Source organism: Myxocyprinus asiaticus, chromosome 19, assembly GCF_019703515.2.
Source record: "Myxocyprinus asiaticus isolate MX2 ecotype Aquarium Trade chromosome 19, UBuf_Myxa_2, whole genome shotgun sequence".
Lineage (NCBI taxonomy): Eukaryota > Metazoa > Chordata > Actinopteri > Cypriniformes > Catostomidae > Myxocyprinus > Myxocyprinus asiaticus.
Genome location: NC_059362.1, coordinates 20,345,772 through 20,361,121, shown reverse-complemented (window position 1 = coordinate 20,361,121; position 15,350 = coordinate 20,345,772). Strand labels below are relative to the sequence as shown.

Sequence of the window (15,350 nt, the reverse complement as noted above, 5' to 3'; positions counted from 1 at the left end):
TTTACTAACACTCATGTTGTTCCAAACTATGACATGAAACACATAAGGAGTAATCTAGCATAATGTCCAAGCTGCTATTTTCCATGCAATGAAAGTGAATGGTGACCATAGCTAATAAAAAAAGATTTTCAGTGAAGAACAATCTACATTTACAGTATGTTTGCTCCTCACACAAAGGTATTGTATGGCTTCAGAAGACTTGGAATTTAATGCAGTAGTCGTAAGGACTACTTTTATGCTTTTATGGTGTTTTTTCTGTCCTTTTTGGAGTTTTGAGTTTCATTGTATGGAAAAGAGCAGATTCTGCCAAATATCTCCACAAAAGAAGTAAAATCATTTGGAACGACATGAGGGTGAATAAATGATGGCAGAATTTTCATTTTTGTGTGAACTAGCCCTTTAAAAGGAGTTTGTGTGAGCTTGTTCCAGAAGCAGTGATCATTTTTCATCTGGAGAAATCTGAGATAAATGACAAAAAGTCTTCAATTTAATCTCAAAATAAGAATTTATGGCAGCTTTCTTCATATCCTTTGAGTGTGCTGAATGTTGTGCATTTTGAATCATGTCTTTTATGATTAATGTGAGTTTGGGAATTGCCACATTTCTCAATATTAGAAGTTTAGATTTATCTTTGGTCTTAGGTGTGCAGTTGCGCAATTCTCTTCCTGAAATTCCCTCAGGGTGAGTACATCAACATTCCTTTATCTTTGTTTGCTTCTCTTTAGGTCTACAACACAGACAGAATATTAATTAACTTTAAAGTGAGCTCATCTATTTCTGAAGTAATTTACATGGCAGTCCTTTGTTTCAAATAACTGAAATGGACCTGGACATGCAAAGCATAATACATTGCTGTTGTTTTTAGTTCCTTGTCCTCAATGACATTCACTGTCTTTCCCACTGTTAGAAAGCAGACAGAAAACTATAGATACAGCAGTGAGTATGAGACCCTCTTTTATTTAAAGTCATGTAAAGATCATATTCTAGAGTTCAGCTTGATAGAGTATTTATCATTATAACAACTTCCACAGAATATGACTTATCAACACTATATTTCAGACTCTGATATATACTGTGAAATCCCGGATGAAAAACCGCCACCACCTGGTATGTAAGGGAATGTTTCTTTGTATGTGTTCAGGGTCAGTATCACTGTAAAACAGTATGCTCTTTCATTATTGCTTGTACTCTATTGATGTGCAAGTAGTCCTCTCATAGTTTTAACATGTGTTTAACAGTAAAGGTTGGACTCTTGAGGAAAGAAATTGTCTTGAACCGTATGCTGGGTGAAGGATTCTTCGGGGAGGTACATGAAGGGGTTTACCAGAAAAAGGCAAGCACTACTTCCAAGCACTTTTATCATGTAATAATAGAATGAAAACTAAACCATTTTGTATGTCAAATCCATGTTTCAATGTGTCATCAATGTTTTATGTGTCTTATAAAAACATTACTTACCTCAAAGATAAATTGTGTAATTTTATTTTTTATGTGACCTTTTTACCTTACCTTCTCCTATTACAGTTTAAAGGAATATTCCGGGTTCAATATTAGTTAAGCTCAATCAACAGCATTTGTGGAATAATGTTGATTACCACAAAAAATAATTTCAGCCTTTTTTAAAAAAAAAAAAAAAAAAAAAAAGCACAATTTGAGGTTACAGTGAGGCACTTACAATGGAAGTGAAAAAGCGTCAATTTTTGGAGGATTTGCAGGCAGAAATGTGAAGATTATAATTTTATAAAAGCACATATTAATTACTCTGTTAAAACTCATGTATTATTTGAGCTGGAAAGTTGTTTAAATAATCAATTTACAGTTGTGTTAGTGTTTACGGTTTATGGTGTTACATCATCATGACTATAAAGTTGTAAATTTTGAATAAACTTTACACAAAAAAGGATAGTAAGCAATTTTATCACACTAAAATCATGTTAACATGCATATTATTTACGTCTTGTGGCTATACTTTTGAAACAGTGAGTATTTTAATGTTTACGGATTGGCCCCCATTCACTCTCATTGTAAGTGCCTCACTGTTACCCAGATTTTTGCTTTTTTTAAAGAAAAGGAGGGACAATTGTTTTTGTGGTAATCAACATTATACCACAAATTCTGTCATTTGAGCATTTGAACTTGTATTGTACCCAGAATATTTCTTTAATATCCAGAGCCAACTATAAGTAAGCCATTTTGTAGTTTGGTTACCCTGAAAAGTGTGAACTCTTCAGCTCTGGTGGCACTTTCAAAACATTGCACTGTTTGTTTGAGCATCCGTCAATCACAACATAGCAACATGGCTTAACCAATGCTATGAGTTTTGGGCACTGCTATCTTTTTTCCCAACCAATATAGACAGGGGGAGTGTTCAGGAAACTTGTCTGATAACAGTGATTATTTTTCCAATTCTGTTTGTTATTTGGTAGTGGTGCAGAAATTACACACTTCACCTATAACAATTTTGATACATTTTTGCCCATGTTTTTTTTGTGATTGTTAAGGTCGTAGAGTGTCCTGTATTTATTGCATTGACATTATTGTTCAGACATACAGTTTTAAGGTACTTATAGTAAATAATCATAAATAAACTAATCTAAATAATTGTCTTGATTAGAATGGGGAGAAAATCAATGTTGCAGTGAAGACCTGTAAAGAGTGTGCTCCTGATGTCAGAGAGAAGTTTGTGGGTGAAGCAGGTATGTAAATGAAAGCACTTACTGTATTTACTGTATGTGTAATTGACTACAGTAAAAGTCAATAGGTAAGAAATTAAACACCAGTCACACATATGTCTTACTATGTCAAAGGGTAAATAGCTTCATGAAAGTTTTAATCTCACAAACACTCTAGTCAAACATAATTTGCAATCTGCGCAGATGATAGTCTTAGGTTTATCCGAAGAGTCCATGACAGCTCAGCTCAAAATTTTTGGTTTTGATCATCCTTCTAACATAACATCCCACCCATCTAGTTATCATGAAAAACCTGGACCATCCACACATAGTGAGACTGATAGGAGTCATTGAGGAATACCCTGTGTGGATTGTCATGGAGCTCTGTCAGCATGGGGAGGTAAGCAAATAGCCTTGATGGATGCTGGATGTTATAACTCTTTACTTGATAGATAAGTCACCATATGTAAAAAAGACATCTTTTGGGAAATTGCAGGGCCAAAAATGTTGTCACTATGAGTGATTATTTTGGGAAGTGTGAGATAGAAGTTAACTTAAAATAACTTGAAAGTTAAATCAATAAAATCCAAATGGTCTAGAATACTTTCAGATACTCTTTCAATCTGTAATGTAATTTCATTTGCCAAAACTGTGATTGATCTAGAAAACATAATTAAGAGAATGCTATAGATATGGCTCTATTAACATTTACAGGATCTATAAAAACAGTCATAATCAAACACTTTACAAGCTAGCAGGGAGTACAGTATTAAATAAATAAACACAGCTGAGTCTTTTCAAGTCCAGAAGGACCAGCCTGGCCTGACAGAATGTCTTAATAAAGTAACCCAATCCTTGAGAAACCATCATGGGGCCTGACAGCTTTTATATCTTAAGAGGACAGCAGACAGCCTGTATTCCAATGTGATGGAAAGTGCTTCATTTTAGTACACTAATCCTTCTGTAATAAAATATGTTTTGTACTTGCAGCTTGGGAAGTACTTGGCAAAATATCAGCAGAGTTTGACCAATGTGACCCTAGTTCTCTTCAGCCTGCAGATTTGCAAAGCCCTGGTCTACCTGCAGGGAGTGAACATGGTCCATCGGTGCGACACGTAGTTTTTAATTTTCTAAAAACCAGTAAACAGTTTGATGTATGTACTTTTGTGCACAAAGCATTTAGCATAACAGTATAAAACAGTGGGAGATGTCTCATCACACAAATGATTGATATATTTCCAAACATAAATCTTTTCTTTGTTGTTTATATGTGTGTATGTACGCGATTTGGTTGACAGAGACATAGCTGTACGAAATGTGCTTGTTGCCACACCTGAGTGTGTGAAATTGGGTGACTTTGGCCTTTCCAGATACATAGAGGATGAAGAATATTACAAAGGTAACCTTTTCTGTTTTACACACTTTGTTAAATCACTGAAATGAGCACCAGTGTTTTGATGTGTTTTTTTTATTATATATATATATATATATATATATATATATATATATATATATATATATATATATATATATATATATATATATATACGTATATACGTATATATACAGTGCCTTGCAAAAGTATTCAGACCCCTGACCAATTATCTCATATTACTGAATTACAAATGGTGCAATGAAATTTCATTCTGTTTGATATTTTATTTTAAAACACTGGAACTCAAAATCAATTATTGTTAGGTGACACTGGTTTTATGTTGGTAAATATAAAAAAATGTAATAATAAATAAATATCTTGCTTGCATATGTATTCAACCTCTGTGCTGTGGAAGCTGCCAGGTTACACCGATGAACGAAATTGCCATAATGAGGACACAGTTACTTTACCATTGGCATCCACTTGTGAATCATTAAAGTTGCAATCACATTTTCTGGATAAAAAAACCCATTGTTGAAGGATCATTGGTCAGGTTGTGAAAGTAATAAAAATGCATAGATTAGGGAAAGGGTACAAAATAATATCCAAATGTTTGGATATCCCAGTGAGCACAGCTGGATCAATAATCAGGAAGTGGAAGCTGCACCGCACCACCCAGGCACTGCCAAGAAAAGGCTGTCCCTCAAAACACAAAAAGGAGACTTGTGAGAGAAGCCACAGAGAGGCCAACAATCACTTTGAAGGAGCTACAGAGTTCAGTGGCTGGGAGTGGAGTAATGGTGCACCAGTCAACCATACCAAGAGCACTGCATAACGCTGGCCTGTATGGGAGGGTGGCAAGAAATAAGCCGTTACTCAAAAAGTGCCATCTGAAAGCACGTCTGGAATTTGACAGAAAGCATGTGACCCAGCTGCGATGTGGGAGAAGGTTTTGTGGTCAGATGAGACCAAGATAGAGTGCTATGTGTGGTGCAAACCTAACAATTCCTATGCCTCAAGACACACCATCCCTACAGTGAAGTATGGTGGTGGCAGCATCATGCTGTGGGGATGCTTCTCATCAGCAGGGACTGGGCATCTTGTTAGAATTGAAGGAAGAATGGATGGAGCAAAATATAGGGAAATACTGCAAGAGAACCTGCTTCAGTCTGCTAAAAAACTGAAGCTTGGGAGGAAATTCACCATTCAGCATGACAATGATCCCAAGCACAAGGCCAAAGCAACATTGGAGTGGCTCAAGAACAAAAAGATAAATGTCCTACAGTGGCCCAGTCAAAGTCCTGATCTCAATCTTATTGAGAATCAGTGGCACTATTTGAAAATTGCAGTCCACAAGCATCACCTAACCAACCTGAACAACCTGGAGCAAATCTGCCGAGAAGAATGGGCCAAAATCACTTCGTCACTGTGTGCAAAGCTGGTACATACACTACCAGTCAAAAGTTTTGAAACACTTACTCATTCTTTATAAAAAATAAAATAAATCATTTTAGAATAATAGTAAAGTCATCAAAACTATGGAATAACATAAATGGAACTATGGGAATTATGTTGCGACTAAACAAAATCCAAAATAAATCAAAACTGTGTTATATTTTAGCATCTTCAAAGTAGTCAACCTTTGCCTAGAATTTGCAGACATGTACTCTTGACATTATCTTAACCAGCTTCTTGAGGTATCACCCTGGGATGCTTTTTAAACAGTATTGAAGGAGTTCCCATCTATGTTGGGCACTTATTGGCAGCTTTTCTTTATTATTTGGTCCAAGTCATCAATTTCAAAAACTTTTTTATTATTATTATTATTAAATGTTAGTTTTATAATGAAATAAATTAAAATGGTGGCACAATTATATTTTTGTCTACAAAACTAATTTCAAACATTTAAGCATACGTCTTCAGATCAAATGATTTTTAAGATCATGAGAAACATTTCAGTCAAGTGTTTCAAAACTTTTGACCGGTAGTGTATGTACCCCAAAAGACTTAAAGCAGTTATTGCAGCAAAAGGTGGCTCGACCAAATATCAATGTGTACTGAATACTTATGCAAGCAAGATATTTCAGTTTTTTATTTTTCATAAAAATATTTCCCAACAAAAAAACAATGTCACCTTACAATAATTGATTTTGAGTTTGAGTATTTTAAAATAAATATCAATCAGAATGAAATTTCAGTGTACCATTTGTAATTTGGTAATTTGAGGGAATTGGTCAGGGGTCTGAATACGTTTGCAAGGCACTATATATACGCACACACACACACACACACACACACACACACACACACACACACATATATATATATATATATATATATATATATATATATATATATATATTCTTCCCTCTTTAACCCTAGAACGCATATGCAACCTTAGCCCCCTTAAATGCATACTCTGTGTGGGTCTAAAAAGAAATCTAGATGCTTATTTTTCTTAAAACTACTTATTTTTTCAAGGAAAATTAACTGTTAATTTAGTTTATAATTAAAAATTTTGAATGGTTTCATTTTTTAATGGTTTATTATTTATTTATCCTGAAGAGTTTCACACACATCGAAAATAGGTAGGACTTTTGGGAGACAGTGGTGGTAAAATAAGAAATTTCTCAATTCCCACACAAACACATACTGCACAAATAAGTACAATGGACTGGGATAAAATGGATTATTTTTTTATTTTTTTATTTTTTACCAAAAATGTAGTTCTGAACTTGAAAAATGACAACCTTATGTACTGCATATTGCTGTAAGGGATGGGTATTTTAGAGTAATTTTGTAGTTGAGTACTCTAACCCACAAAAAATGGATAATCAATTACGCTAAATATAACAAGTATAACATGCATGTGAAATTTATGTTTTTTTATATTCACAAAAGTTACCAAGAACAGTTTCAAAATAAGATAACTTTACCGAACTATGCTTTTCTGTTGGGAAAAAAATAAAATAAATGAAAGCACACAAAGACGCCATCATGTCTCCTCTCATCCAACACCTCGATGACACACATCCATAGCACCCCCCCAGTTGACTGATGTGGTAAGAGATTCAGAGGGAAAGTACAGTGTAATTCAGCATTGTCCACGGCAGGCAAATGCAGAAAGGAAAATCAGTTCGTGATATTTGGTTAATGTTTTTAACATTCGACTAACTGATTCAGAATGAGTACTCGATTAGTCGATTACTCATGCACATCCCTTATTGCTGTATGACACCATATGTCTATATTACTCTGTGTAGCTATATTTGTTGTTCGAAGTATTTAAGGGTACTGACAAAAGAAAAATTGCAGGTTCAAACATACTTAGAAGTGGTCCAGGTGCTACAGTTGTTTGTTCCCTTGCTATGAACTAGATATCTAACCTCAGGTTGCTCCCTGAGGACTGTCCCTGTAATGGGAATAATGTTATGAACTTTGGATAAATGTATTGGCTGAATAATGACTAACTACTCTTGTATACTACACATAAGTATGAACATGAACATGGTATTTAACATATATTTAATCACATAACAAATGGAAACTGAAAACTGTGTATTAAAGTGTGATAGCAGTGTTAAATGCATTAAAAACTTAGTGATATTCATGCAGATTCTCTTATAATTACAAAAATATTCAATAAAATTTTATAAAGTTCACATGGTCAAAGACAATTTGATTGAAGAAAACCTGGTGTGGCAGATCAAAAGCTCACCTCATGTGAAAACTATAGTCAAAAAGCAGACAGCCGTGTGATTTTTTGACCCACATAGGCGTTCTAGGATTAAACTATAATTGTCTAAATTCCTCAGATGTAACGTTATGTTAATCTTCTAAAATATGTTCTGTTTTATTGTTCATTCTGAGCTTTGTAACAATAGAAATGTATCATTACCTTGCATTATGTCTGCAGCATCTGTTACTCGTTTACCGATCAAATGGATGGCTCCTGAATCAATTAACTTTAGACGCTTTACCGCGGCCAGTGATGTGTGGATGTATGGTGAGTGAATAGGAGTAAATCATCAGAATTGAAGACATGGCCACTGTTCCATTTAATGACATTAGTGCAACAATAATTTGTACATACATTCCCTTGTTTGAGTAAATCAATAAAGCCACTGTGTAGTATTCAGTACTGTGGCCTAAGATAGCATTTTGACACTTTTAGACACAAAGTCACTTACCATGTTTGAATGTCATTGCTTTAGATAACAAAATATCAAAGCAAGTAGCATCTGCAATCAAATCATGCTAGAGTTTTTTTTTTTTTTAGAACACACTTCACTTTTGTTTTCTAATGCAATGACATTCATTTAAGTATATTAGAGGATATTAGATTTAGATCTAAATTGTGTCCAAATACATTTTGGGGCCACTGTATTACTGTTTTCCAACATATTATTCCTCAAAAGGCCTAGAAATTTTCATTTTTTTGGGTGAACTACCCCTTTATCAAGGGTACTTATTCCCCCCCATATTTCAGCATGGATTGTTTTTTGAACCTGTCACAATATAATGCAGGCTTTGCAAGAGTTATTGTAGGATGGGGCAGTTAAAAACTATATTGGACTTGACAGCAGCTCGCAAGCGCAGCAAACTTGCGAAGAGGGTGTTTACATAGTGTTTACAAGTTGCACTTCAAGTCTGCAGACACACCGGTGGGTCCAAAAAGTTATTTATTTAAGCCCCAGATAGCTAAAAACTTTATATCTGCTCTTACTTTAGGCATTTTCTAAAAAGATTGCCTTTTACTTGTCTGTGAGTATGCTTGTGTGAATTATCCAATGTTATATCTTAGATGTCCAGAACAAAATATGTGGTCCAGCAGGAAAAGCATACTAAACAAATCATCGGAAATATATGTTACCAACTATTGATGATAAAATACGTCAAGTCCTCTCAGAGGCCGTGGATGAAGCAATGGGAGTGGTGCATGAACTGAAAAATAGACTGAATGTCTATGGACGAGCACATCTGTGAGGAATAAAACACATTAGAGCACCACCTACATTATAGATCAGCATTTTGTGTCAGAAGGTGATAGAGTAAAAATTCTTGCTGCCAGCTAGTGGAATAAAATAAGACATTGGAGGGGCATGGAGTGAACAGAACCAGAATTACATGCTTACAAAGTTAGGACAAGAATTATATATATTTTTTATTCTATTCATCGTAAGATTGTAAACATACTAAATTATTTATGCATAAATTGCATCTTTTTTTTATTTATTTGGAGGGGTTTCTGAAAAAAACTAGACATTTTTGGCAATTAGTCCACAGTATGTTTAAATGGTAAGCTTTTAGATTTTAGTGTGAAAAACTGCAGGCGTCAGCCCAAAAATGCCCCAGAGTTGAAGAGGTTGAGGCAAAGTTTAATAAATGGCCAGCTTAAAAGAACAGAGAGTCTATTTCTGGTGCAAAAGTCTTTGGATATGGATCCCAAACTGCACCTCAAGGAAAATGTATGATATAACCCCTTTAATAAATATCTTTATCTGCAAATATGTTTTTGAGTGATGCTCTGTGCTACCAAGACTCTTGGGTGGATATAGGCTATGCAACTTTTATGACTTTCAGAAATTTCAAGAACAAATTAAAAATCAGCTTCTTGTTTATTTATGACATTATGACAAGAGCTGAAATATATTTTGTAACTCCTGTTTGTCAGAGATTGAACTTCAATGCAATTTAGTGTGAATCCCCCTCACGTCCATGTTATCCTCTTGTGTCGATCCTCTCCAGCTGTGTGCGTGTGGGAGATTATGAGCCGAGGTAAGCAGCCGTTCCACTGGCTGGACAACCGTGATGTTATTAACCAGCTGGAGCAGGGCAACAGGCTGCCCAAACCTGAGCAGTGCCCTCCTGCCCTGTACTCTCTCATGACCCGCTGCTGGAGCTATGACCCCCCGGAGAGACCCACCTTCACTGAACTAGCCTGCAACATCAGGTTATTCCTGTCATGCTCTGTAATAATCAGTGTTATTGAAATGGGATCTTTTTAGAGTATATTACAGCCACTGGTGAGAACACTGCAGATATTCCATGCATTGGGCCTCATTCATGAAACGCGAGAAGAAATTTCTGTTTATAGCTTTCATAAATTAATTCTTATGTAAATTGTTGCATATAATTTATGTAAGGTTTTACGGATGGTTTTACAAGAGATTTACACAGAAATTTGTTATGCTTATGTTTTATGAATAAGGCCTTTGAATTGTTTTTACATTCATTTTAACTAATGTGCTCTTTTTACCAGTGATGTCCACCAAATGGAAAAGGAGTTGGAGGTGGAGAGAGAGAGAGACAAAGCCCGTAACACCCGCTTCCTTGAGCCCAAGTCTAACTTTAGTGAACCCCCACCAAAGGTAGCAGTCATTCCCTCTGCACTGTTTGTGCATCCTTACAGTCAGTTTGATCTTCACATTCCACATTTCTGTAATGTGCATTTTGTTACACCTGCAGCCTTCAAGAATCAATACCACCCGCTTTGGAAATACTCTTGGTGTCGGCCTACACCTTCAGGTGTTGTTCTTAAGTACATTTGCAATTATTTCTTTACTTTTGTAAAGATAGTTTTGCATTTTAGTTTATAACATATAATTGTGTGTATAAATATTGATCATATAAAGATAATTATTGGATATTTACTGAACATTTTATTTATATTAAATTTTTTATTACATTTTATTACATATTTTTTTTACACATATTTGTATACTATATATATATATATATATATATATATATATATATATATATATAACATTTTATTTATTTTTTTATTTTTTTATTAAACATCAGCATTTTTTATTTTGTATTTGTGTATGTTTGCCAGCTGAATGAGGCTTTATGTGCCAGTTCACCAGACCTGGCCAGCCCGTGTGATTACCAGTCACCTGTCGACTCCACCAACAACCTGACCATTGCAAAGGCCTCGCCCCGTCGCCTTAGTCTTGGGGTAAAATATGGCTATTAACAAATAATATTTTGTTTATTTATTTACTTGTTTTAAATTAATTTGTTTTAGGAACTATTCGTGGTGGTTAAACACTAGGGCTTGCAACCAAGTTTGTATGATGAATGCTTTTTTGAAGTGTCAGAAGTTTTATGGGTTGTTTGTGTGTATGCATGTGTCAGGAGGGTGAGTTCAGCTTCGGGCCATCCAGTAAGGAAGACGCCCAGCGACTGTGGCAGGCAGAGAAGGAGCGTATGCAAGAAACTTTGATGATGCAGAAAGAACAGATGGAGGAGGACACAAAATGGTTGAAGAAGGAGGAGAAGCTTCTGGTAAGGCAGGAAACCTGTATATCATATCCTAATGTATAGAAATATACAGTAGGATGCCTCTGAACTATGCATAGGAAGTACATGGAAATTCTTTAATAGAGGTTTGTCTCTTAAATATTGGTTATAATACACATTGTTGTTCTTTCCCAGTACCCAATGGTGCATGAGGACACAAATATTTCTGAGGTGTGTGTGTTCTTTATTCTGTAAATCTATATTACGTCTGTTTTATAAACTGAATTTCAATTCCAATTCATAAATGAATTGATGTACTGTTTAAATACATGGCAGCCACCCAATTGGTAAATCTAGTAGTTAGACACTTGGCAACCTCAATAATATATATATTTTTATATTGATTTCCAGGCACCTGAACCACCACTTAATTACGGTTAGTCCTTTGTTGCATTCTACAGTCGATACGTTCATTGATGTAATATTCAGACATAATTAAATACACCATTGAATCCACACTTCTTTTGATTGTTTTCTGTTTCCACTTAAAGCGGAACTCCGTCAGCCACCTGCAAAACCACCCAGAATTACAGTGCAGGTAAGGACTCGCTCTGAACATTTGAAACTTGTTTAAGCATGTTTATACATACATAAATATTTGTATCAAACATTCTGCTTTCCCAATACAAGGATCAGAATCAGAAATCAGTTTCTCTTGTCATCTCTCCCTCCTCTATTTTTCAGCCCACGCCTACAGCAGAGCTGGACCGCTCAGAGGACACTGTGTATCAGTGTGTTATGGATGTGGTGAAAGTGGTAGTACAGCTAAAAAATGACATCAACACACTGCCATATACTGAGTACATCTCTGCTGTCAAGGTGACAATATGACAAAACAAGAACCTATATTTTAAAGCTGCAAAAAATTTTGGGCTGAGGTTTATAATGTTTGTTATTTTGAGATTCAAAATTGATACTTGCATTAGTTGTTTCATATAATATGAAACAGTGGCAGGAAAAAGTATGTGAACCCTTTGGAATTGCCTTCATTTATGAATAAATTTGTCTTAAAATCTGGTTTGATCTTCATCTTAGGTTACAACAATGAACAAACACAATCTGTTTTAAATAGTAACAAATTATCGTATTGTTCTGGTACATGTTGAATGCATCATTCAAACATTCACAGTGTAGATTGAAAAAAGTATCTGAACCCCTAGGCTAATGACTTCAACAAAAGCTAATTAGGGTCAGGAGTTGGCAAACCTGGCATCCAATTAATGAAACGAGATTGGAGGAGTAGGTTAGAGCTACTTTGATACAAAGCACTTAAATATTTTGAGTTTGCTATTCACAAGAAGCGTCTGCTGACGTGGACCATGCCTTGCATAAAAGAGATCTCAGAAGACTTACGATCAAGAATTGTTGCTTTGCATAAAGCTGGAAAGGGTTACAAAAGTTATCTCAAAGATCTAAGATATTCATCTGTCCAGAGTTAGACAAATTGTCTATAAATGAAGACGATTTAGTACTGTAGCTACACTCATTAGAAGTGGCCGTCCAGCCAAGTTGACTCAAAGGGCATACCAAAGAATGCTCAATGAGGTAAAAAAAAATAACCCTAGAGTGACAGCTAAAGACTTGAAGGAATCATTGGAACTGGTTAATATCTCTGTTCATGAGTCTACTATACGGAAAACATTAAACAGGTATGGTGTCCAAGGCAGGCCACCACGAAGGAAGCCACTGCTTTCCAACAAAAACATTGCTGCGCACCTGAAGTTTGCCAAAGACCACCTTGACATTTCACAACACTACTGTTAAAATTTTTGTGGACTGATGATCTAAAGTTGAATTGTTTGGGAAGAACATGCAGCACTACATATTACATAAAAAGGGGCACCACATACCGACATGAACACATCATCCCAATGGTGAAGTGCAATGGAGGGGAGCATTATGATGTTGGGCTGCTTTGCTGCTTCGGGGCCTGCACCGCTTGCCATCATTAAGGGAAAAATGAATTCCCAAGTTTATCACGATATCTTACAAGATAATGTCAGGGTGGCTGTGCGCCAGCTGAAGCTCAGTAGAAATTGGTTGATGCAGTAAGACAATGACCCTAAATATTGCAGTAAATCCACTACAGGATGGTTTAAAAAAAAAAAAAAAAAAAAAAAGAATCCTCCTTTGGAGTGGCTCAGTCAGAGCCCAGACCTTAACCCAGTAGAGATGATGTGGAATGACCTCAAGAGAGTTGTTCACAACAGACATTCTAAGAATATAGTTGAGCTGAAGCAGTTCTGTAAGGAAGAATGGTCCAAAATTCCTTCTGAACATTGTGGTCAAGAAACTCTTGGTTGAGGTTATTGCTGCCAAAGGAGGATCGACCAGTTATTAAATCCAAGGGTTCGCTTACTTTTTCCACAGCACTGTGAATGTTTAATGGGATGTGTTCAATAAAGACATAAAAGGTTATAATTATTTGTGTGTTGTTAGCTTAAGCACATTGTGTTTGTCTATACTTGTGACTTTAATGAAGATGAGATCACATTTTATGACCACTGACCAATTAATGCAGAAAACCAGTTAATTCCAAAGGATTCACATACTTTTTCTTGCCACTGTGTGTACATAGTCACAGAATATGTACTGTTATTGCTTTTGAACATTTTTGTTTGCTCTCTTGCAGAATGTTGGACTCTCATTACGAAATCTAATCAACAGTGTGGATGATATACTGCCAACTCTGCACAAGTCCTGTAGGACGGAGGTAGTGTTTGCCTTTTGTTTTTCTGTCATTCTCAGTCACACCTTTATTCACCATACCCTGCACGCTAATTTAATTCAAAATTGCTGTTTTAATGTCTTTGCGACTGTGATGTTGTTTTGTACAACAGTTCAACAAACAAGTAAATAATTTACTTACATTTCAGACAAAAATTATTGAGTTAGTTTGTGCATTTCTTCTTCGCCATCCAAAAAAGTTCCAAAGGAAGCCAAAGCATCAAGCACTCCACTCTGGTTTTCAACCAGTAGTGTTTCGTTCTGTGTTTTTGTAAGACTATTTTAAGTGAACAAATCATTCTTGTTCATTTCCATTTTCGGTGGTGAACTACTCTGTGGTTAATCTCTAGGGCTGTTTCTCAATGTGCGTTCTTTTGTGTTCTTGTGTTTTCGTGGATTCGTTCTACATTATCAGTCACTGCTGATGTTCGATTCCAGTACTCAAGAATGCAAGTACCGAGAATGCAGGAAATTACCCAGATGCATCCTTGAAATCGAGGATGCATCGGATGTTGACTTCTGGGCAAAAACTTGGTGGCAGACGAAGGAAATTTATCGTTTTGTTTAGTTTTTTCCTCAAGAGTTTCCCGATGTAAGCTCGTGAAAGTCTGACGGCTAGAGAGTCGTTATACTCCATCAACATTTGTTGTTTTTTTGGGCATCATTTTAATACAGTAATAAATATGGAAAAAACGAGTGTTTACAGACTTTATTCTTTTAACTAGGGCAGCAAAAACTAATCAATTATTATCGATAATGGAAATCATTGACAACGAATTTCATTATGGATTAGTTGGATATGCCTCAAGCACGGAGAAGCTCCGTCAGTGACGTCAATTTACAGCCCGGTGAAAAATGTGTTGCGTGATGAAACTCATTTGAAAAACAACGGAGACAAGCTGAAGCAGAAAAAACATGACCCAAATTGCACACGAGAGCACTTTATAAACACTTCAAAGTAGATCATAATAAGCATACAGTTTAATGTGGAGCGGTTGCTGCATCAGATGTGTTGAGAAGTGATTGTGCCGTTTGATGCGGTTAAGAGTTGTTCCTCTCCAGCACATGACTTACATTTTACTGCTATTTTCTGTTTAAAATGTATACATGTTATAAATTCAAAATCAGTCACATATTTCTGGGTATTTCGCAAAACTGTTTGTTTTTACCACATGCGAGTCTCTGTTAAACTTCACTGAGCAAGCGAGCGTGCCTATCCACTTCAATCAAACCGAAAAGGGAGCACAATTACTTTGATTAAACTCGTG

At 35.7% G+C, this 15,350-nt stretch overlaps 1 protein-coding gene across 1 annotated transcript in view; it reads left to right on the top strand.

The window, feature by feature from the left end:
- The window catches only part of ptk2bb (protein tyrosine kinase 2 beta, b), a 31,620-nt gene that overhangs the window by 14,069 nt on the left and 2,201 nt on the right, over positions 1-15,350 (top strand). Inside the window, exons 12-30 of the mRNA XM_051644604.1 lie at positions 642-681; positions 908-936; positions 1,060-1,107; positions 1,239-1,333; positions 2,615-2,696; positions 2,972-3,072; positions 3,663-3,778; positions 3,971-4,071; positions 7,964-8,053; positions 9,796-10,000; positions 10,310-10,418; positions 10,516-10,575; positions 10,889-11,011; positions 11,191-11,340; positions 11,491-11,526; positions 11,707-11,731; positions 11,847-11,893; positions 12,040-12,174; positions 13,988-14,068. Coding sequence (XP_051500564.1) covers positions 642-681; positions 908-936; positions 1,060-1,107; positions 1,239-1,333; positions 2,615-2,696; positions 2,972-3,072; positions 3,663-3,778; positions 3,971-4,071; positions 7,964-8,053; positions 9,796-10,000; positions 10,310-10,418; positions 10,516-10,575; positions 10,889-11,011; positions 11,191-11,340; positions 11,491-11,526; positions 11,707-11,731; positions 11,847-11,893; positions 12,040-12,174; positions 13,988-14,068 — 1,673 coding nt within the window. The remainder of the gene's footprint in view (positions 1-641; positions 682-907; positions 937-1,059; positions 1,108-1,238; positions 1,334-2,614; positions 2,697-2,971; positions 3,073-3,662; positions 3,779-3,970; positions 4,072-7,963; positions 8,054-9,795; positions 10,001-10,309; positions 10,419-10,515; positions 10,576-10,888; positions 11,012-11,190; positions 11,341-11,490; positions 11,527-11,706; positions 11,732-11,846; positions 11,894-12,039; positions 12,175-13,987; positions 14,069-15,350) is intronic.